The sequence below is a fragment of the Anoplophora glabripennis genome, unplaced genomic scaffold (assembly GCF_000390285.2).
Source record: "Anoplophora glabripennis isolate ALB-LARVAE unplaced genomic scaffold, Agla_2.0 scaffold9, whole genome shotgun sequence".
Taxonomy (NCBI): Eukaryota; Metazoa; Arthropoda; class Insecta; order Coleoptera; family Cerambycidae; genus Anoplophora; species Anoplophora glabripennis.
Genome location: NW_019416258.1, coordinates 1173467 through 1195470, shown reverse-complemented (window position 1 = coordinate 1195470; position 22004 = coordinate 1173467). Strand labels below are relative to the sequence as shown.

The 22004-nt window shown below is 35.2% G+C and overlaps 1 protein-coding gene and 1 pseudogene across 1 annotated transcript in view; one reads left to right on the top strand and one right to left on the bottom strand.

The window, feature by feature from the left end:
* The window catches only part of LOC108908907 (actin cytoskeleton-regulatory complex protein PAN1), a 31759-nt gene extending 9755 nt beyond the window's left edge, over positions 1–22004 (bottom strand). Inside the window, exons 1-3 of the mRNA XM_018713091.1 lie at positions 21805–22004; positions 19806–19962; positions 19583–19704 (exon numbers count right to left, since the gene is read on the bottom strand). Coding sequence (XP_018568607.1) covers positions 19583–19704; positions 19806–19962; positions 21805–21861 — 336 coding nt within the window. The 5' untranslated portion in view covers positions 21862–22004. The remainder of the gene's footprint in view (positions 1–19582; positions 19705–19805; positions 19963–21804) is intronic.
* Positions 2218–3376, top strand: LOC108908917 (annotated as a pseudogene).

Genomic DNA, 22004 nt, shown 5'->3' with positions numbered 1-22004 from the left:
AATAATAATAAATTTTATCTATATAGTTGGCATTACTATATTTCTATAATAAAGTGCATTTCAACTATTTTAGGTCATTATAGGGGTGACTGAAACACTAACTATTTTGCTACTTAAATTTCTAGACAGCAGAATTTTAATTTGAATTAAAAGATGTATTTGATTAAGTTTTCTTGGTGGTGTTAGTGTTTTAGTCGGCCAACATCAAAGTGGGTGAAAATTAGTGTGATTGTGTGAAGTGTTGGGAACGCGTTTTCCACTAAACAAGAAACATTTAAAAATACGAAAGTTTTGAACTACCGAACAAAAATTTTATTTTATTTATTTAATAAATATATGTAATGACCCGTGGTTTTGCCAAAACTTTCCATTACGCGAACGCTTATATTAGTGTCTGTTACAATTAGATTTTCGAAACTAACCCGAAAACAGAACGCCAACTCAGATTTTATATTTTTTTGTTATGAAAATTTATACTAGCTTTAAAATTCGCAAAATGCACCGTTATTAACGATTAATATCAGATACCATTTTATCACTTAGACCTTCTATTCCACTCTAGGTAACTGTAGCTAAAGCAAAAAATACATTTTTGTATATAATTAATCTTCCATGGCGTTGCACCATACGAACAATTATCTGAAATATCAGACATACACTTCTTTCGATATCATATTTTCTAAAAATAATTCAGAGATATCCAGTGATTCAAAATATGAGTGCCAACTTAAATATTAAATTTTAATTATTAATACAAGAGCGTATGTATCTACTGAGCAAAATTTAGTTCCTTGGTACTGTAACTATTAATCGATTAGTTAAGAATAGTTCAAGATAGATGTAGGAGTTTAACGAACGATATTTCTGCTCATAACTTTCAAAAGGGTGTGCCAAAGTGCATCCTTTCATTACATGACCTGTAAAGAACTTACGCCAGTTTTTTGACGAAGTAGATTTTTTTTAAGTAATTTTTTGACATACTTTTACAAAGTCTTCTCGTCTGTCTATTCAACGAACCTAACTTAATGTATCATACTAATTTATGATGTGGTTTCATATAAAGGAGTTCCTACATTACTCTGTTAATGTTACCGAATATTTAAATGGCATTTTTTTAAACGTAAGCAGAAAATGGGCAATAGGTGATTAGCTAGATCACCGGATTTTAATCCCATCAGACAATATTATGGGATTAGGCGAAAACACTGTTTATAAAAGCAAAACCTAATTCTATTTGCAAATAGAATACGTTGCATCATAAGAGGTGTCAATCCAGATATTCTTGACCACCTGCTTGCCAAGTCAGTCAGTTCTTTAAGGGTACGTGATCCCCACACTCGGTTGCATGTCTTTAATAAAAAGCTCGTTACTCTTTTTTACAGCACTGTGTTTAGTTTGTGAATCTGTGTCAATACTGTCAATGACCTCTGAAATTGACCTAGTTTAAATGAACTACATAATATCAATCCACCTGATGTGATATGCCAATAGGGGGCTAGCGGGCAAAAAACAAACACCCTGTACATATTCTGGTAGACAAGAACGACTTTACTAGGTTCGTAAATATGAAAAATAAAGCGAATCACATTGTTTTGGTGATACAAATAGAATAGAAATATGTATGGCTTCAACAAGAGATAGAGTAAAATAATGCAATAAACGCTCACGTTTATATTTACTGTTTTGAAGAATCTAATCTTTTCTATGTATAAGGTGTAATAGTATGTATTAGTCACCTCCTGGCTTTTGTACGTAATTAACAAACAGGTCATCCAATCAGAAAATTTAGTTATTTTTTATTAGTTTTTATTTTAGAATAATTTTCATGGCTCGCACCCGTGCCCGCCCTCGGCAAATTGTCTGCGGACGCTCGTGACAATGCAAATTCGTAAGCTGATAACGAAATATTCATATCAGATAAATAATTAATTATTAAATTGTTTTAAAAATGTTTGATACAGAAGTTATTTACTTAACAATTTTAAATATGCCGAGTCACGGCGCTTTATCGCAGAATAAACAATTATTGATACCTACACAATCACAGGTCTGAATCAATTTAAAGACCATGACTAGCTAGAAAAGAAAGATAAACGAAGTCGGAGTTTCACGGACAATCTTTCCTACTCTGCTTGTTTTGAATTGTCGTTATCAAAAACTCACAAACACAAATAGGTACGTTAATTGCAATTTAATTCGCGTCTAAGTAATACCGAGTGCCATCGATATACAATGTCCTCTGTCCATTTAAGTAAAGGTAAAGAATGAATAAATTAATGACAGATTATGATTTTCTATATATATATGTATATGTATTATTATGTATATAATATTTTTTAGGTTCTCAGGAGCCTCCCAGAGTTTGTTAAGACTTTATTCCATGAAGTTTTGTCCCTACGCCCAAAGGACCAGGTTAGTTCTAAAGGCGAAAAGAATTCCTCATGATATCGTGAATATAAATTTGAACAACAAACCAGAATGGTACTTTAAAATTCATCCAGAAGGTAAAAAATATATCATTCTAATTAATTTTTACACCTACATACCATTTGCATCTACTAAAATATTTCTTTCACACGTAGGAAAAGTGCCAACTCTGCTTGACGGGTCAAAGGTTATTGTTGAAAGTCTTGACATAAGCGATTACCTCGATGAGAAATACCCTGAGAACCCTCTATATCCCGCGGACCCTGAACTGAAAAAACGTCATAAGGATTTAATAAGTAAGATTGGAGATGTAACTAAGGTTTTTATTCAATGTGTCTATTCTAAAAACGAGAAGGCTTCGGAGGAGTGGTTGAAAGAGTTTTTAGTCCCACTGAAAGATTTTGAAGATGCTCTAGCTGGAAGAGGAACACCGTTTTTTGGTGGAGAAAAACCAGGAATGGTATGTTACAATAAAAAAAACTGTAACATTTTTCCATACTATAGTCAGTTTCTTATTCTAGGTTGATTATATGTTGTGGCCCTGGGCAGAAAAGTCAGATTATATACGGACAAAACTGGGAACACAATTTCCATTGAAAGATGATCAAATACCATTTCTTCGGAAATGGAGGAAAATTATGCGTGATGATCCTGTAGTCGCAGAAATATACACTCCTCCAGAAGTGTTCTCGAAAATGGTTGAAATTAGACTTAAAGGCGATGCAGTCAATTATGATGATTTTTAAGATGCGACCACTGTTTATAAAAATAATTACATTGTGGTATATGAATCGTTTAAATACTGTATTTTTAGGATTGCTATGAAGAAAAGACTATGTGTATTAAATGAATAAACTGTAACACTGTATAAACTATAATACCAAGAAAAACTGTGTAACATTTAGTTAGTCTTTTGAATGTCGAGTTAAAAATATACGTTTTAAAATTCTCCTAGAACCGTATTAACCTGTGGTGGGGCCTGAGGCTGCAAACATTTATAAAAAAAACACGCAATCAGCGACTTACCGATATAAGATAGATTTAAAAAAATTAAAATCCTAAACACTTTGCGGTTTGATTTTGCCAGATCTTGACCCCCCTCCTCCCGATCTTATGAGGCCCAGGGCTATAGCTCCTGTAGCCCTCTTCCCTACACCCGGGCCTGATTCTTCCTGTGCAAATGAAGTTGCCAGTAGAATTAGTTTCTCCTTTACTTAACTAATATTTCTTGCGCCATAATTACTTAATTTAATTACATACGACACGTGACGTCGACAAATGATCGTCAGCTGCGTAATCTAATCATTTACAGATAATAGGTACGCCATCTAGCCGAATATTATTTTAATTAATTATCTGCAATAAGTCTAAATCTAAATGATCTGACACTAATAATAACTATAAATGTAAAAGCATTACACAATTAATATATTTATATCTAATACTTGAAAGAGAACTATTCTAGAATAGTTTTATGAAATGAATGTTCTTTGCAATAATGCAAATGGTCCTCCTGGGGTTGCCTAGATGAATTGTGAGGGAGGCGATGGCGACATACATAAGGGAAAGCAGGGGGTTGGAAAGCAGAAGGACGCGTGGAGGCTCACGCTGCCATAGCCTTCAGGCTGGGAGGGAGATCCCAATATCTGCCACGATGGTAATTGAAGCAGAGGTCCGGCTGAGGCTAGGAAGGAAGTATGCCACCACCTTCCCTTCGAGAGAGCAGAGGAAGCAGGAAACTGGCATGTTCCCCCGGGATCCCTATTCTTTCAGGCAGAGGTTTTCGTTATTTTGATGGTGGTTAAGTAAGGAGGGGGTAAGGAACAACTGCTCCGACAGTCAGGCCGCGTTCGGAGCGTTTAGCTCCCCGAGGACATGGTTCGTCCTTGTTCGAATGTGAGGAGATGCCCTGGAGTTACTGGAGAGACGAAGAGAAGTAGAGTTGGTCTGGAGAGTAAACTGGCTCGCCTTGGATTCAGGGGGCCTGACCATGGACCTGAACCAATCCTCGGAATCACACGAGGTAGCATTAACAGGGCCTTTAATACATGAGCCTATCAAATATTAGGTCAAAACTGGAGGATGAACAAAGGATTTAGAGGCAGACTCATGGTTTTATACATGGGCCTAATAAATCTAACACAAGACAGCTGGCGAGCCTTGGTCGAAGAGCCTTAAACCAAATGGTGGGGTCCTGACAGGGCATTGCAGACTTAGAGGGAATTTAAAATTAATAGGAATTGCCCGAAAGGTGGAGAAGGGGAGGATACCCCTATCCATCTTCTGGGACAATGTGCAACTTTCGAGAGGTTAAGGCATAAAGTCTTTGATACAGAAGAGTTGCAAGGGGATGAGGTGAGGAATCTGGCATGGATCAAAATTCTGGCGTTCATCAGGGCATCAGGTAGGTTCGAGGAGGATCAGAGACATACAGTGGATAGGTGATGGGATGACGGTGTTGCCTAATTGCCATTTTGAGGCCGCCCCCAATCTACTACTACTACTACTAGCATAGGGGCACCCAGCAGGAGTTACATTTATTTTGTTTGGCTTGTGGTGTGCTTTTGTTTGGAGGTGGTAATGGTTTACAAAGATCCAATTTGTCTTGGAACAAGTTATGGCTGTGAACGGTAGTCGCTTTCAATATTTGTCGCAACGTAAGTTTTTTGTTAATAGTGGTATTAATTATTGTAATTAATTATCATAAATATATTTTTGTTTAATAATTCTCGTAGAAAATGAATATTAAATAAATATTCATTGAATAGACAATCGGGAAGACTTTCTAAAAATAAATTTCATAAATTTTTCATTCTAATTTTCAAAAGGTCTCTTCAATAAGTTTGTATGTGTTCATCGTAGTGACGCCATAAATTTTTCGAGTCAGACGGTCATATTTATAAAATAAAATTTCAATTTTGTACTACCGCAATGTATAAAAACTGAGGAACAAAGAAATAAATAATTAGTATAAGTGATCAAAACAAATATAAAATAGTGCGTTGCTAACGTTAGAGAAAGTTATTAAAGAACAGAATAAATTAAAGCTGAAGACGATAACGATCACGATAAATAAAAAGAGTTACATTAAACTGAAAATTTTAAAGAATGACTGCAAATGACGAGCGGTACAGCTTGACCAAAGGCATCTTGTTCACAAGATGTGCAGATCAAGAAAACAGTCCGCAGTATCAATGACAAAGACAGGGATCTTAATAGTTCTATGCAAATATTTTACTTAGGTCTGGTAAAATAATTATATAATTAAAATATGAGGACATGTGACTGCGCATCTGAAACTCTTAGGCAAGATGAATTTGTTCAAAATGTAGAGGATAGCGCGTTGGATTTCAGAAGTCAATATGGAGACCTTGCTGACCTTACATTGAACAGTATACCGTACGCGCCTAAAGTATGGAATAAATTCAGTAAAAACGAAACAATAAAAAATACATATTTTAGCATAAAAGGCGATTTTCAACCGTCATTTGTTTTCGAGTAATGACGTCATCGAAATTTTTTTTAAATAGCAAACCCCTATTTTTTATTTCTTGATTCTGAAAGATCGTTTCATTGTCGATCCGACAGTATTAAAATGTTGCCATCTTATATAGGAAAATTTTCGAGTAAATGACGATTGAATTTTAGAGAACCCAAATTAATTAAAATAAAGCAAAAACGTTATCAAATTTAGTTTTTCGAAACGTCTGAAGTTTAGGATCACGTAGGTGTAAATTTTTACAAAGTGTCACTGTCATACCGACTTTCTAAGTATTGTAAACGATATAAAAATTATTGTTGAATTTAAAGTATTATGGCACATTTAACTGTCACACAAAGAATTCAAATTTTAATTCTTATTGGATGCGGGGATAAGACTAGAACGCAGCAGGAAGTTTGCGATTTATTTAATGAAAAACATCCAGATCGCCGTATCGGCCAATGAACAGTCAGTAAGATAGAATCTTTTAGAGAAACTGGCAATGTTGTAGATATTCCAAAACCTGGACGTCCAAGCGTTAGTGAAGATCACAAACAGAACATTTTGATAAGTATGGTAGATAATCTTCATAATACCTCACGATTGGTTGCATTAAACAATGAAATTAGTCAGACCACAGTGCTACGTATCCTGAGGCAGGAAAAATATCATCCCTACAAAATTCAACTTGTGCAGGAACTCAATGAAGACGATCCCGACCGCCGCTTACACTTTTGTAAAATTATGATGGATTTATGTCAAGTAAATAGAGATTTACACCGGCAAATAGTTTCAGACGAGGCCACGTTTTGTCTCGGGAAAATCCTCATTGGATGGCAGAGACACATACCCAACACCCACAGAAATTAAATGTGTGGGCTGGAATAGTTGACAACAGAATAGTAGGGCTTTTTTTCTTTGAAGGAACCCTTACAGGAAAAAGATATTTAGAGTTTTTACAAAATGACCTTGTTCCAGCGCTTGCAGTAATTTTTTCTAACAATAATGACCCTGATATTCCTGATGACACCATATGGTTTCAGCAAGACGGTGCACCTCCGCACTATGCGCGCCCTGTTCGACATTTTCTGAACAATTGTTTTCTTAGGAGGTGGATCGGCAAACGAGGGCCAATAGAATGGCCCGCGAGATCCCCAGATTTTACACCCCTGGACTATTTCTTATGGGGCTACTTAAAGTCCAAAGTGTACGTTAATAGACTACATAATTTAGAAGAACTCCAAAATTGTATTATATATGAAATACACAAAGTTACCCCAGAAATAATTCATAATGTGCAAGAACAATTTCTACACAGACTTGCATATTGGCAAGAAGTCGGTGGGTGGCAATTCGAACACTTAATTTAGGTAGAAAACTTAATGAATTGTATTTGCTTAAAATAGGAATTGTTATTTTATTAATGAATAAAATGTACGTTTTCTAACATTCAATCGTCATTTGCTCGAAAACTTTCCTATGCAAGATGGCAACATTTTAATACTGTCGGATCGACAATGAAACGATCTTTCAGAATCAAGAAAAAAATAGGGGGTTGCTATTTAAAAAATATGTCGATGACGTTTTACTCGAAAACAAATGACGATTGAAAATCGCCTTTTATGCTAAAATATGTATTTTTTAAATTAAAAATCGACCTGTTCGAGGATTTTTCCCAAAAAAAAAATTGTTTCGTTTTTACTGAATTTATTCCATACTTTGGGCGCCAACGGTATAATAATATAATTATTTCGTAATTAATAATAATTCAATAACTCCAGAGGATTTAACTTAAAGCCAGATTTGTAGCTCCTATAAGTATATTTAAAAATACTTGAGAGTTGAATGACCTTCAATCATCATCCATAGCCGTCTGTTACTTTTTTGAAAAAGTTACAAATAATCTATTGTATGTATGTGGATTGTTTTAATATGAAGTTCGAATAGCACTAATTGTAAAGGAAAAACTACTGCCAACACCCGGATTACCCTAATTTTGAAGAATTAGAAAAGAAAATCAGTTATCAAGTTGACACTCCCGCTGGTATTGAGATTGTTTTTGAATGGTTTATAAAACGTCAGTTGGCGCATCTGTCAGTGCGTCCTCATCGCCGATGTTTCATTGTTTAGTGGATGTTTTACCAGGTTCTCCACATCAGGGTCCGATTCCCTCCGGCGCTCCCGCTCCCGTTCGCCGTCCCCAGCGTCGCCGCCTGCGCCCCGCGCCGGCCCCTCCGACTTGCTGCGCCTCGACGGCCTCCAGTGCGGCCCGTTGCGCTCTTCCGACTGGAATTAAAATGAATACACTCTACAACATGCCCATTACTCAGGGGCCCATGCATTTGGTCTACTGGTTACACCTAACGCGGCTCGCCTCCCCCGTCGCCGTTTGGAGAGGAAATACAGTCAAAATAACCGGAAGGGTAACGTTAACCGATTTGAAAAGTAACGGAAATATGTTGGAGGATGACTCCTTGGAGTTCTAGGCCTGTTACTGGAATTTATGAATGGAAGACTAGGGAAGGTGATCTAACCTTACAATAAAATTATTTATTTGAACTATGCGTTATAGTCTTCCTCGGTAATTATTTTAATGCTCAAAAAAAGGAAAAATAAGGTACAGCTCAAACCTTTTCTACTGAGAGTCTAGTAAGTCAAGATTCTAGGTCTGGTTTCGCCAGAAACTTCTTTGTTTCTAATTTAGCGTTTTTTTTTTTCAAGTACAATAGGGTCGTTTCACAAGTGAAATTCTACAGGCTGTTGCGGAATGAGTGCAAAAAATTTAGAGGGCGACAGAACATAGAAAATAAGATAATTTTTTCCGTCTTTTATTTTAGAGATATCAAAAATTTTTTAATTGTGTTGCTTTGAAATTTACAAGTTTTTGAAAGTCGATGTTGTTAGTTTTTGACCATCTGCTAGAGGTCGCTGGCTGCTATCCATTCCAGTGATTTTATATACAAATATAATACTGGTTGCCTACTTTTCGATCTATAGGATGAACATCAACGTTTATCTTAAGAAATTTGGAATTATTTTCGATTTATTCAATCAACTATATATTAAAATAATATTTTAAGTTTTAAAAGATGATCATTTAAATATGGCTCAACATACCGGACACCCTGTATTTTTCAAATGAATTAATCAATGGGTTTAAAACAAATTTCGTTCTTCCTTATGTGAAAACTGTAATTTGTCTTCTCCTAACTTTGACATTGTCAATGATAATTTAACCGAACTGTCAAAATTTCGTTTGTTGAGTGTTTTGTTTCAAAGCAGTCTCTGTAAAAGCGAGATTTATTACTCCCAAGAGAACAAAAAAGGTAAACCATCACACACCGGGTAGGAAAGCGCCGATGGTCTATCACAAGTTACGTGAGAGCGATAAAGTAAGACATAGAAATCCATGCGATAGAGAAGGATGACTATAATGAAGGCGTATCATAGTCAACGCCCATTTCGCCCTTCCACAAATAAGAAGTGGATCTTATTTGTGGTAGGGCGAAACGGGCGGTGACAAAGAGAAGCCTTCATTATAGCCATCCTTCTCTATCGCATGGATTTCTATGTCTTACTTTATCGTTCTCACGTAACTTGTGATAGACCATCGGCGCTTTCCTACACGGTATGACATTATTGCGATAAGAAAACTGAACTAAATCAAAATACAATACGGCGACCATAGTTGAATATCGTTTCTCCTTCAAAATTTTTACTTTGCATGTTTCTCATCAAAGGAGGAGGGCCTCTAAGGCCGGTTTTTGGTCTAATTTATTTTTGGCTGAAAAAATCAGATTTTTTTTTTAGTACCTACTAGCAATATTGAATCGTTTACACCCTAAACTGACCAACCCCCTCACCCTCCTTTCTCCCTCCACCCCCTTAAATGAGATTTACACATTTACATCGAATAAAACGAAAAAAAAATAATAATAATTATACATACCTACATGTTTGTGCATATGTATTTGATTAGCCACTTTGAATTTCGTGATTCTGAATTCATAATTGTAATCAGTGACCCAAGAAAATTTCTATAAACAAATATTTGAGGATTATGAAGATCTTTTTAATTTTTTTGTCCGCCATATGGAATACGTCATTTTGAATTTCGTAATTCTGCCTTTAGATTCGTAAACCCAACCCGCAACCAACCAACCCCACTACACAAAAATTCATGCATTTTAAAGGCATTTTAATTTTTTTGTCCGCCATATTGAATCCGCAATTTTGAATTTCGTGATTTAGAGTCTAGATTCGTAATCATTGACCCAAATCACCCCATTACAAAAAAAATCATGCATTTTGAAGATATTTCAATTTTCTTGTCCGCCATATTGGATCCGCCATTTTGGATTTCGTGATTCTGAGACCAGATTCGTGATCAGCGACCCAAAAAACTCTTCATATGTAAGATTCATAGGAATTGAATGTCTTTCGCATCTCTAAGCTCTTTAAAGATTCCTCTATGCGTTTCTCCGGCATTTAAGGGGATGGAAGGGGAAAGAAGGGTGAGGGGGTTGGTCCGTTTAGGGTGGAAACGATTCAGTATTGTTAGTAGGTACTAAAAAAATTTTTTTCAGCAAAAAATTAATTAGGCCAAAAACCGGCCTTAGGGGGCCTCTTCCTTTTACAACCTTAATCTGATAGGACCTTGTATCACTTAAAATAACCGAGATCAAGGTGTGGTTCAAAAAACGGGCACCCGGTATAAGTATAATCGTTATAAAATAATGTTACTGAGATTAATTACTTTTTTGTGATGTTTCAACGGAATTCCTCAAAATAATTAAAGTATGGGAATGATGACGATTTTACTGGAAATTTCAGAATTAAAATCCTTCATCAAATTCTTATTATGTTGCTGAAACGATCGACGATCTACAACACACTAAATTTAATCACGGTGAAACTCAAATATCTTTGACGAATCGTTAAAGGGAAATAATTGTTTACCTCTATCGAAATCGATTGTGTACATATTGTCGTTTCAGTGGCTAGAAAAATAGTATCAAATTTCCAGATCATACCATGCGGTATATAATTCGAAATTTAATGTCCTATATTTTTTTACACAACACAATAGAAAATCAAAACACGTGTTAAAATCATTGTTACACAAATATTTTGAAAAGAATTTTAAAATAATGGGAAACGGCCCTATTGACAACGAAATTGAAACACGTTGAGGGTATTTCTGGCTCGATATTTGAGGCTATGAATATATATGTACAGACTTGCAAATTTGTGAAATACGCTACAAAAAAAATATTTTGCCCTCCCCAACGCGTTATTTATGTCAAAGCTTGCTTTTCTGAGGCACTCTATCAGTGTGTTTATTTTTTACAATAGATTGTAGGCACAGGTACTATTTTCACAATTATAAGAGTATTTAAAATGCCCGCATTGACTGACTCAAGTATCCTACGTGCATTTTTCTGCCACAGTTGTTACGTTTTTTATTATTTTCGATTTACACATTTTTTGCATGGCATATTTTGGCGTTTTTTAAATTCAAATATAGTAACACCATCTGTTACAATTACCGACTTGTGGTATCCCTAGCTTTTCTCTTTGAAACACCAAATGTTATGCAGCTCAGTTAGTAATTTGTTTTAATGGGATAATTATATAAGATCTGGAGAAAATGCATACAAAAATGGAAACTCCTTTAAATATATATTGCCCTTGCACGCAATATAGTTGGCCTATATTTGAACTTTCTGATTGTCCCAGTTTAGTTTACGAATATTTGTTCCAATGGAGAAGCGGAAAAACAGGGAAAATGTCATGTTTAGGTTGACAACTTATTAAAGGAAAGGAAATTTGATTCATTTGATCCCAAAAAGTGGCAATACCAAGTTCTATTTATTGACTAATTTTATAAATTTTTAATAACCTTGAATTTTTATTCAGTAGTACATTAAACAATTTTGGTTACATTCCACAACTTCATCAGTTCTGACACTTCCTATTATAGGCCAGGAAAAAGAGTTGGGAAATTACCATTTCGCGACTTTTTGTTTCGGCAAGCTGAATTTATCACTATAGATGCTAAATATTATGTACAATAACATATTAGTTTCCACAGTCATAAAATTGGGGGGAAGAGGCTGGTAATAGTATAATTTTTACATAAATTCATTCATTTCGCTTATAATTTTTTTCCGTTCATTTCCACGAGAAAACAGTTAAGTACTTTTTTTTCCTCTTCAAAAGACCTACAAAACTAGCGTAAAAAATATTGATTAGATCAAAAGTTATAAACAGAAGAAGTTTATTTATGACTTTCGAATTAAACATTTATAAACTGCGTTTTTACTACCAGCACGTTTTGGCATCGCATCCTCTCATTCCTTATGACTGTCTAATACGTCTCACGAAATCTGGAATCGGTAAGTTGAATAGTTTACAAGTTATGGCCCTATAAACAAATTAACTAATTATTAGTCTGGACGATCCCGAGCATCTTCCACAATCGCACTGGATACCAAATTAACCGATTTACGCCAAATTTGGTATAGGGGGGTTTTTGGGGTCGCTGACTACGAATCTGAAATCTGTTTTTGAGGAATTTTAGTCCAAGATGGCGGATCCAAGATGGCGAACGCGGTTCCAAAAAATTAACCGATTTACGCCAAATTTGGTACAGAGGGGTTTTTGGGGTCGCTGACTACGAATCTGAAATCTGTTTTCGAGGAATTTTAGTCCAAGATTGCGGACGCGATTTCAAAAATCAACCGATTTTTGCCAAACTTGATATAGTGCGGTTTTTGAAGGTGAAGGTCACGGTCAAATCAAGGGTCACCGTTAGATAGCCAGGGAAAAATCCTACAACGTTAGTTATGGTCGTTTTTTTGCAACCCGTTGTTTTCAAGACAGCGCGCCAAACCATGCGTGACCTTGATTTGACCTTTAATGACCATCATGGGTCAAATTCGGAAAAGGGTCAAGGATATATCTGAACGTAAAATTTTCCGCTCTTTTCATTTCCGTAGTCAAAAGTAGGGTATCCCATTTGAAAAAATTAACTTGACCTTGAAATAACCTTGAAGGTCAAGGTCAAGGTCAAATCTAGGGTCACCATTGAATCCTAAATCTTTTGTCTGAATCATTTTTCCTCAAATTGCATTTTTCGAAAGTTATTGTGCTGTTTCCATACTTTTGGGATACCCTGTATAGTGATAAATTCAGCTTGCCGAAACAAAAAGTCGCGTCCAACTCTATATTTCCTGGCCTATTTATTTATGTTGTAGATTTATATATAAATTAAAAAGTATATTATAGATTTCTTAGTGACTTGGTTTTACATCTTGGAAGGTACATTTTATAAGTGGAAACTTTTGCCTCTATTTATATGTATCTTCTCTTTTTAAGATATTGTAAGGAAAATGTCTATGTATATAAGTTTTCTTTCTCTCTCGTTTTCCTTAATGCTATTTCTCACAAAAGGGTTCAATAAACGTGATCTTAGAAATAACGCTTCATCGAAAATTTCAAACATATCCAAAATTTTGTACTATTTCATTCATGCTTTCGTAACTTCAAAATATCGTTTACAAGTCAGTAGAAAACTAACATTAACGTATTTAATATCTTCAAGAACTGACTTGTACACGTTTTTTAGGCAATACATTGTTTTTTGAAAAAGATATAGCCAAAATTTAACTTTAAAAACACTTGGACATATCTCACAAACTCTTTCGGCGTTTTTCAAACTGTTCTTTGAAGATACCTGTATAATAAAATAAAAAATGCGAAAATACAAATAAAAATTATATTTTTTGATTATTTTTTATGATTTAATTTTTGGCCGAGCACTTTATTTTATATCTTTGATCAGAGATTCACGCGTATACGTACAACTTTGTCGAAATCTTGCTGTATAGTATAAATAAATATATATTTTTCGAATTACTAGTGACCTACCTACGACTTAAATTTTAATACCGCAGTGAGAGGTGTTACGCAAAACATGTGACTACGACAACTTCCTCCAATAAACTACTTGGCAATTAATTTAACGATTGAACGGCGGATTTCCACCATTAAAACATCACAAAAGTCCATCGAAGTCGGCGCTAACGCGGAAGTTCGGTCGAGCAATGCAAATAAAAGCAATTAATACTGTCAGTGTGTAAAATGACACAAACGGAGATAATAAAAATACGCCCAAGCATATTTGATTGTCGTTCAGATAAAAACTGCGGGTGCCCAAACATTATATTACCCCAGTTTTTCATTATTCTTGCTCGTGGATTTCATGACCTTCTATTTTTTAAATTGAAGTTGATATTTTAAATACAAAAAAATGTAAATAGCAAATGCAATGTTTGCTTATTTTTATTGGGTTGAATTGTTTGTAAAATATCAATTTGTGTACAGGGTACTCCAATATTCAGGGTATATGGAACTGTCACATCAGTTAATATTAAATTAAGACGAGTTAACCAAATTTAACTAGAGGGCGACAAAGTATGTGGAAAATTTTAGTTTTTTCTTCCAAATATACATACAGGTTCGGAAAGTCCCCATGGTTCATCGGCCGTTACGTGAGAGAGATAAAGTAAGTCATAGAAATCCGTGCGATAGAGAAGGATGGCTATAATGAAAGCGGTCTCATAGACACCGCCCGTTTCGCCCTTCCACAAATAAGATCCACTTTCACTTGTAATTCAGCGACCGGTGGTCATCTTTGTTTTCGTCGTTTGCCTTTCCTGTAATAGATGTCACTACTTATACAATTCCGACTTAGTATTCCGATATGTTAATACAATCCATTAACAGAGGGCAACAGATCTACAGATTTTTTTGGAATTGGGAAAATAGGAAATTTTGCTTTATTTCTTGGGATTTTTATGTCATTTTAAAAAGTATACTTAAATAACAACTAAATGAACTTTAAATGCAGCTGAGCACTATACTCCATTTGAATAACTTCTCAGTAGGGCAAACAAGGTCACTAGATTTACAAACAGAGGTATCTAGTAGCTACTGCAAAAAGTTTTCTTTGTTGCGCGTTGTGCTGCCCTCTATTAACGGATGGTATTAACATATCGGAATACCGAAGTCGAAACTGTATAAGTGGTGACATCTATTAAAGAAAAGCCAAACGACGAAAACAAAGATGACCACCGGTCGCTGAATTACAAGTGGAAGTGGATCTTATTTGTGGAAAGGCGAAACGGGCGGTGACTATGAGACGCCTTCATTATAACCATCCTTCTCTATCGCACGGATTTCTATGACTTACTTTATCGCTCTCACGTAACGACCGATGAACCATGGGGACTTTCCGACCCTGTATATAGAATCCTTTATCCGATTTAAATGTGGTACATATTGGGACACCCTGTATAAACCGTGTACGTACGACATTTCAATTCAACGACCTTCATCGGATAGCCCAGCACGTACATTTCTTTAGCATGCAAGAATACATTTTTAATAGGAAAACTTATCTGACATAAACCACAATAATGGGCATAAATTATCAGGTGAATTCCATTCTATTTTTGTGGCCATAAAGTTTTTTGTGGTTCAATTATGCATACCTACATCATGTGGCGTGTTGATTGTTTGCGGTTACATTTTAGGTTACTAAATCAATAAATCGTCGTTCCCGGCTTACGGTTTGCCGAACTGATCTGGTGGCTTCTAATTTAGCTGCCTTAGATTTGTCATGTGCCATTAAATCTGACGCTAATTATTAATCAACGGGCTGTAATTACACCCTACTTGTGAACATTCCATTAATTCCAACAGTTCCCTAGGGGTTCCCATCACCATTGTCGCTCACGTTCGCGTTCCCCAATTAACGTTACTTTCGACGGAACATATCAATCTTTTTTTCTAGTCTGTTGTCACCTAACTAAGCTTTGTCTAAAATTAGCAGCAGCGAACACGAAAATGCTTAATACAGCAGGTAGAAACAAAGTGCTTTAATCACGTGTATAAAACCCTATAGCAATTGTTTTAGCAAGAGAGAGAAAGATGCTTAAGCATTTTCATTGTATTTATCATTCCATTTTCATTCCACCTTCAAGACAAGACTAGGCAAATTCAAATTCTTGACCATCTTCCCTTTTAATGTATATAAGGATGTTCCACTACGAAGTGCACAAATTTTAATAAAACATTTTCAGTTGACATTACCAGCCCGTCATAATTTTGCTGTTACTTATTAGAGTGGCGCCCACTTTGCTCGTCTTTAAAACGTTTTCTTGCTTCTCGAAAATGGTCACTCGCAGCGATACTTGCAAAGTATGTTTCTTGTACGTAGAAAAGAGGAAAACGAAAGGAAGTATCAAAGAGGCAGATATACCGAGGAGCAAATTGTTATGACATTTTAAAGACATACAATTGCCGTAAGTGGCGCCCACTAATAAATAACAATGATGCCCAAAATTGTAAAGGTTGTTTAAAAATAATGAAAACGTATTTTTCTCTTTGACGTCCCATATCTTTTTAAGTATTTTTTGGACTAAGGTAAGTTTGGTTAAATCGTAATATTTCAATATGTAGTATCCGCTGATTGTAATGTACCTATAAAACACCTTGTATAACTTTACGCATATGACAATTTTCGTTTATAGTATAAATTGCATAAAACTGTTTGTATTTTTTAGTTTAATTTTAATTAATAGGTCCACTCAAAATGTAACTAAAGTTGAAGAAAATCGACATACAAAAATAGTAACAAATAGACGTAAATAACCATAAGAAATATATATAAACATATTGTAACAAGGTTAGGTTTATTAAAATTGTAAATTAAATTAGAAAAAAGGTATAGTACAGTATTAGACTATGTTTGCATATTTCTATTTGTTTATTTGTTTTTACTGTCAAAAAATACAATCGTTATTATGTAATTTAAGCCATTTTTTATGTACAGTTCAACTTATTTCATCTGATCAGTGAAGGTCGAGTGCGCAGTGACGAAGTGTATAAGCGACCAGCGAAGCCCATTTCTCACAAAAAGTAAAAAAGCCCGCATCAAAAATTTCAAACAAAATTTGAAATGCGCAAAGCAGATGTGTAATAATGCTAAAATAATGAATAAATAAATACATCTTTACAGGTGATATATTAAAGGTTTTACCCATTTTCGCTTTCTCTTCCGAACTGTAACTTAGTTCCCACCACTCGATCCTCTAATCTTTTACACGAACCTGATGAAATTGGTTGAACTGTGTATTCTTTATCTTTTAATTAAGAATAACATATTTCGAAAAAAAAATGACAAACGTAGAAGTTAAATGCAAAATTACTAGCACGATTTTGTAAAGTATCAAACAATTCATTTCCGAGCCACACTTCTCGCGGAACATCCTGTATGTACAACTATGGAAGGATGTTTTAAATATATCCGCTGTGGAATCATATTTAATGGTACGTTTTATTATTTATTTTTCAATTTTAAGTGAAATTATTTGAAATCATTAATTAAACATAACTTTTATAATTAAAAACTGTATACTGCAGGACAAACATTAAGTTCTCTAATTAGGGCAATTGTTTTTAGCTAATCCTTTTAATTCAACACAGGCTTAACCGCCTAATTTTTGTGCAACAATTATTAACACTTTTTGTATTTCTGTTTGCAACTCTTATTAAAATCGCATACCACCTTGTATGTATATCATGTATAGCGTTTCACTGCCAACTAAGAACCCATATAAAGGACGCTATATTGAATTCAATTCAGCTAATTGTGCTGGTACCCTCATAGCTTCATACAGTTTTTTAATAAAACTTCCTGCGCGAATGGTATTTAAAAGTTAATAATTATATTGTTCAGAAAAAAACACTAATTATGAATTCATTCCCATTTTCCAAGTAACAATTTCTCGTTTTCCAAGTCAATTCCAAAATGTTTAGTTTATAAATACGTGTTTTAGAGGTCCTACTCTATTGGAAACATTTGCGAATGTCTGTGCCTTTTGTGCACTCTGAAATGCCAACCCATTAAAAAAATACAATTCAATAGCATTATACTGTATGCAATAATCAGTCGATCGAATAAAAAACAAACTGTGTAAGAATAGCTGTTACTGGTATGCAAAAATTTGTAAAACTCAGTAAGCTCTGTATTGCAATTTGCGTTCTATAGCACTCAAAATCGTGTTCGGCCCAAAATTAGCTAACTTGATATTAATGGCAGTGTAGTTTGTGGGCTGTGGGCTATCGAGCGGTGGGTATTGATTAGCCGTCTAATTTTTTTTACCTACAGGGAGAGCAAAAAGTTTCAGGATAATCGATACTTCTTTAACACCATTTTTCCCGAACATGTTTTAAAACTATAGCAGCCATTTTGAATCACATAAACGCATCTAATAATTGTAATTTCCGTACAGAAAAATTGTATTACGATACATGAGGTGTACGATAAAAAAATGCTAGATTTAACCGTTGGGACGTACGATTCGAATGAATTTCTTTGTATACCTTTTGGTCTTAAAAATGCACTTGCAAAATGACTAACTATGTTTGTATTATTTGATTATTGATACAGATGGTTGATTTCAACTGGTAAATAATAATGCCTGCTTATGGGTCCAAAACTGTAAAAATATTAAGTCCCGCCTAAAATTATGAAAATAAATATATTTTATTTACATCTGCAAAAACTTACGTAGGATCTAATATTTTCGCGTGTTAAAATTTGGCAAGTTTGTCAATTTGTCGTCAAAAATAGTGTTGAAAAAAGTATCAAACGTATCCCAATTTACTATTCCTGTTTGTCGGTAGAAAACATGCAGGCAAGGCGGAGAGCAATACTTCTCAAATAAATTGGTTCTGTTCTTAACTTTTTCTAGCGTTAGCTCTTGGCGTTCGACGCTCACGGGGGCGGGTGCAAAACGTCTCAGTATGATTAGTGAACGCACTCTCGTCCCTGAGATGTTTCGTACGTATGCGAATTATATTCTACATGATGGTCGCGATGTTAGATGAGGAAAGGGTTCATCAGAAGTGAAATTTCTCATTAACTTCAGATGAACGTATCCGTAACCTAGTTTATACGGTAGCTCTGATGTAAAATGAGTTAAAAAACATTATTTTTTAAGCTTAAATATGCATATAAACTAGGCAAGCACATTTAATAAAAAGCGGATTATTTAAATTTTGCCTACATTTTATCAAGATCGTTAAATGTAAAATTAGGCAATGTACAGCATTATATATTCCGATTCTTATTAAAAAACCTGTTTCCTATCGGTTTTAATAATCGGTGGGGACAACTAAATTTGACTAGGCTTTTATTAAATCTTCTCAAAATGGGGAACTAAAGTTTTAAATATCCAATTATCTGGTACAGAATAATATGCAGTCCTCTCTCCCTTCCAAGCTTCTTGGTTCACATGAAGAGTTAGCTCCACTAATAGGGCTTCAGAGGCATCGATTTTATAATAAGGATCGAAACTTTGGCGAAGTTATTTCCTTCCTTTTTGTCACGATACGAGTTGTATATTGGATACTAAAAGTGACTCGTTCCCCTATTTGAGTAGATATTTGGCAATCGACTATACAGTTAGTGGCATGATTTACGTGGCTAGAGGGAATGTAATATCTATATCTATGCTAACACAAGCAATCGCGTTCCTAACAACTATACAGCAGTGCGTGCATATTTCACTAATAAACCACTCTTTGCCACCCAAAACTTACCCTTGCCCTGTCAGCACTGCAAAATTCATTGGTCGGGCCGTCGCTTACCAAGAACTCGTGATGTCGGTAAGCCAAGTCGGGGTACTTTTTTCTTCTAGGCATAGCTGGTTCCAACTTGGGCACTAAAATAGAAATGAAGTGTCCGCTTTAATTTTAACAACAACGTCCTAAAGTTTGAAGATTAATCAATATTTTTGATACACTTTCAGACATGTTCACTCACATGAGTCGGTTTGGAAGTCTTCATCGTTACTCTTGGTTGCAGGCTGAGGATCGTTGGCTTTTTCCGCAATGTTGGCTTGTGGGGGTCTTCTGACCACCTCTTGCCTTGGGCCTGTATACTCGTGCCATCGATATGTGCTCCGATATTCGGAGTGTAGCTGAAAATTGATCATAGCGAAAAATTAACTTAACCCCAAGACACCCTGCATCAACGCTACTTTTGATGCTACCACCAATCACAATATTCATTCGTTTTAGTAACGGCGTACGGTGGGTTGTCTAAGTTACAGTTATCATTTTCAAAAAGAGGCATACCAGACTGGATGACTTTAGTCGTTGAAGCCAAAGAACAACAACTCTTTTAAGCGTAGGAAGATAGTTAATATGTCCCCCATCACGCCGTCCAAAGATGTATTGCATGTTGTGCATCATAATAACCCCCTTGCTAATCCAGAAAGACAATGCGAGAAGATGAAATAAGAGATGGTAGCCGAAGATTATTTCTTAGACTGAACAGTTCCGTACTATCGAGCAACGGTTCAGAAAGAGAAACAGTTACGAAGTAATAATCGAGGGAAGAGGACATTTTGGTCGAGTCATTTGAATGTGTCTCTAGAGTTTTAAATTAAGGTGTACATAATTTATCTGGATAAGCATACAAGACATATTCTGTTTGACTAGTTCAGAAAGCCTTGTGAACTGTCTGGGCAAAAGCTCTGGAGATTATCAAATATACCACATTACAAATGCTCTAATGCTGCAATGTATACAGGACAAGGTAACATTAAACCGCAACGGATGAAGAAGTTGATGCGTTGGAGCCTATAGCAATAGCTATGATTGGTCCGGGATCTTTTGTAGAATAACAAAATCAATAAACAGAGCATATATAAGTCAGTGAGAGTTAAAGAAGTTTCAAGAGTTCATTAAGATATCTCCTCTACAATTTATAAAGGAATTGTTACGCCTGGTCTTTGGGGAATCAATTTCAATACCATACGGAAGACTGACGGAGCAAATTCTTTGCAAGTTCTAATAGGGACTAAAACTTCCGCGTCCCTTAGTCTGTAATTAAAGGAGTTTCTGGAGTGAAAGGGGTAGTAATTGACTGATAAAATGCGAATAATTTACATAGAGATGCCAATGACATAGTTCTGATATTTAAAACGCCTAATTTGATCAATTTTCTTTGTAGGTCAATTATATCGGTTTCACGCTTACCTGTATGGTTCCGCAATATTAAATTAATTGCAGACGTTTAATCAATGTCCCTTAATGCCTTGGAATATGAGCGGTAAAAAAGAAACGTCTAGTAGTTAATGTTTGGACGTTATTAATAGATGGCATTTATCCTTTACAGGAACAAACTACTATAAACGGAAAAATTTAAAATAATTAATTTCAGACCAGAATTTCACATATAAATGTGATTCGACGGAATAAACTAACAAATCTAATAGGAAAAGAAACCTTTTACCGCAGTGCATGGTAAAAAAGGAAGGACAGAATTATAAAGAAAAAAAATTAGCACAAGATCCTATTATGTCTAATTACTTTTTGGCGTGCACTTCTATGAATGCCAATGACTACATGCCTTACTGATTTTGTAATGTGAAGAATAAACTAGTCTTGTTTCTCGGAAGTATAGTAGCCGCAGTAGTAAATATGAATGAAAAATTTTTGATAGATGTAAAATGTAGTTATTAATCTTGCAACTAAAACTATGATAAATTACTACACTTTTGAGAAGGGCATCTTTTCTCTTAATCGACCATTGTCCACTTCTATATTCATTCGTAATTGTATTGATTTCTTATAAAAAAAATGTAAACCTTATAGATATTAGTAGGTACTAAGAGAATTTCTTAACAGGAAATATGAAGGAATGTTGAACCGTAACTACTGCGATACTGGGTGACATTTACTAGTTTCTGCAATGGGGATGATATTTCCTCGATCACAGAAATGGGGTTATACTGTCTAGAGTTATAGTATTTTACCTTATCGACAGGCATCGAAGGGCAAGCACGGCACAAGTTCCAAAAGGAGCCAATCATGAGTTCTAGTGGTTGGGCACTGGGACTTTGTTGAATAGGGGCCTGGAAGCCATACACTGAGCAAGACGCGAAGGGGCCCAGCTGCGGACGCTCTTTTAGGGGCCACTGGAGTGATTTGAATTCAAGTCGAACGGCCGTGTGAC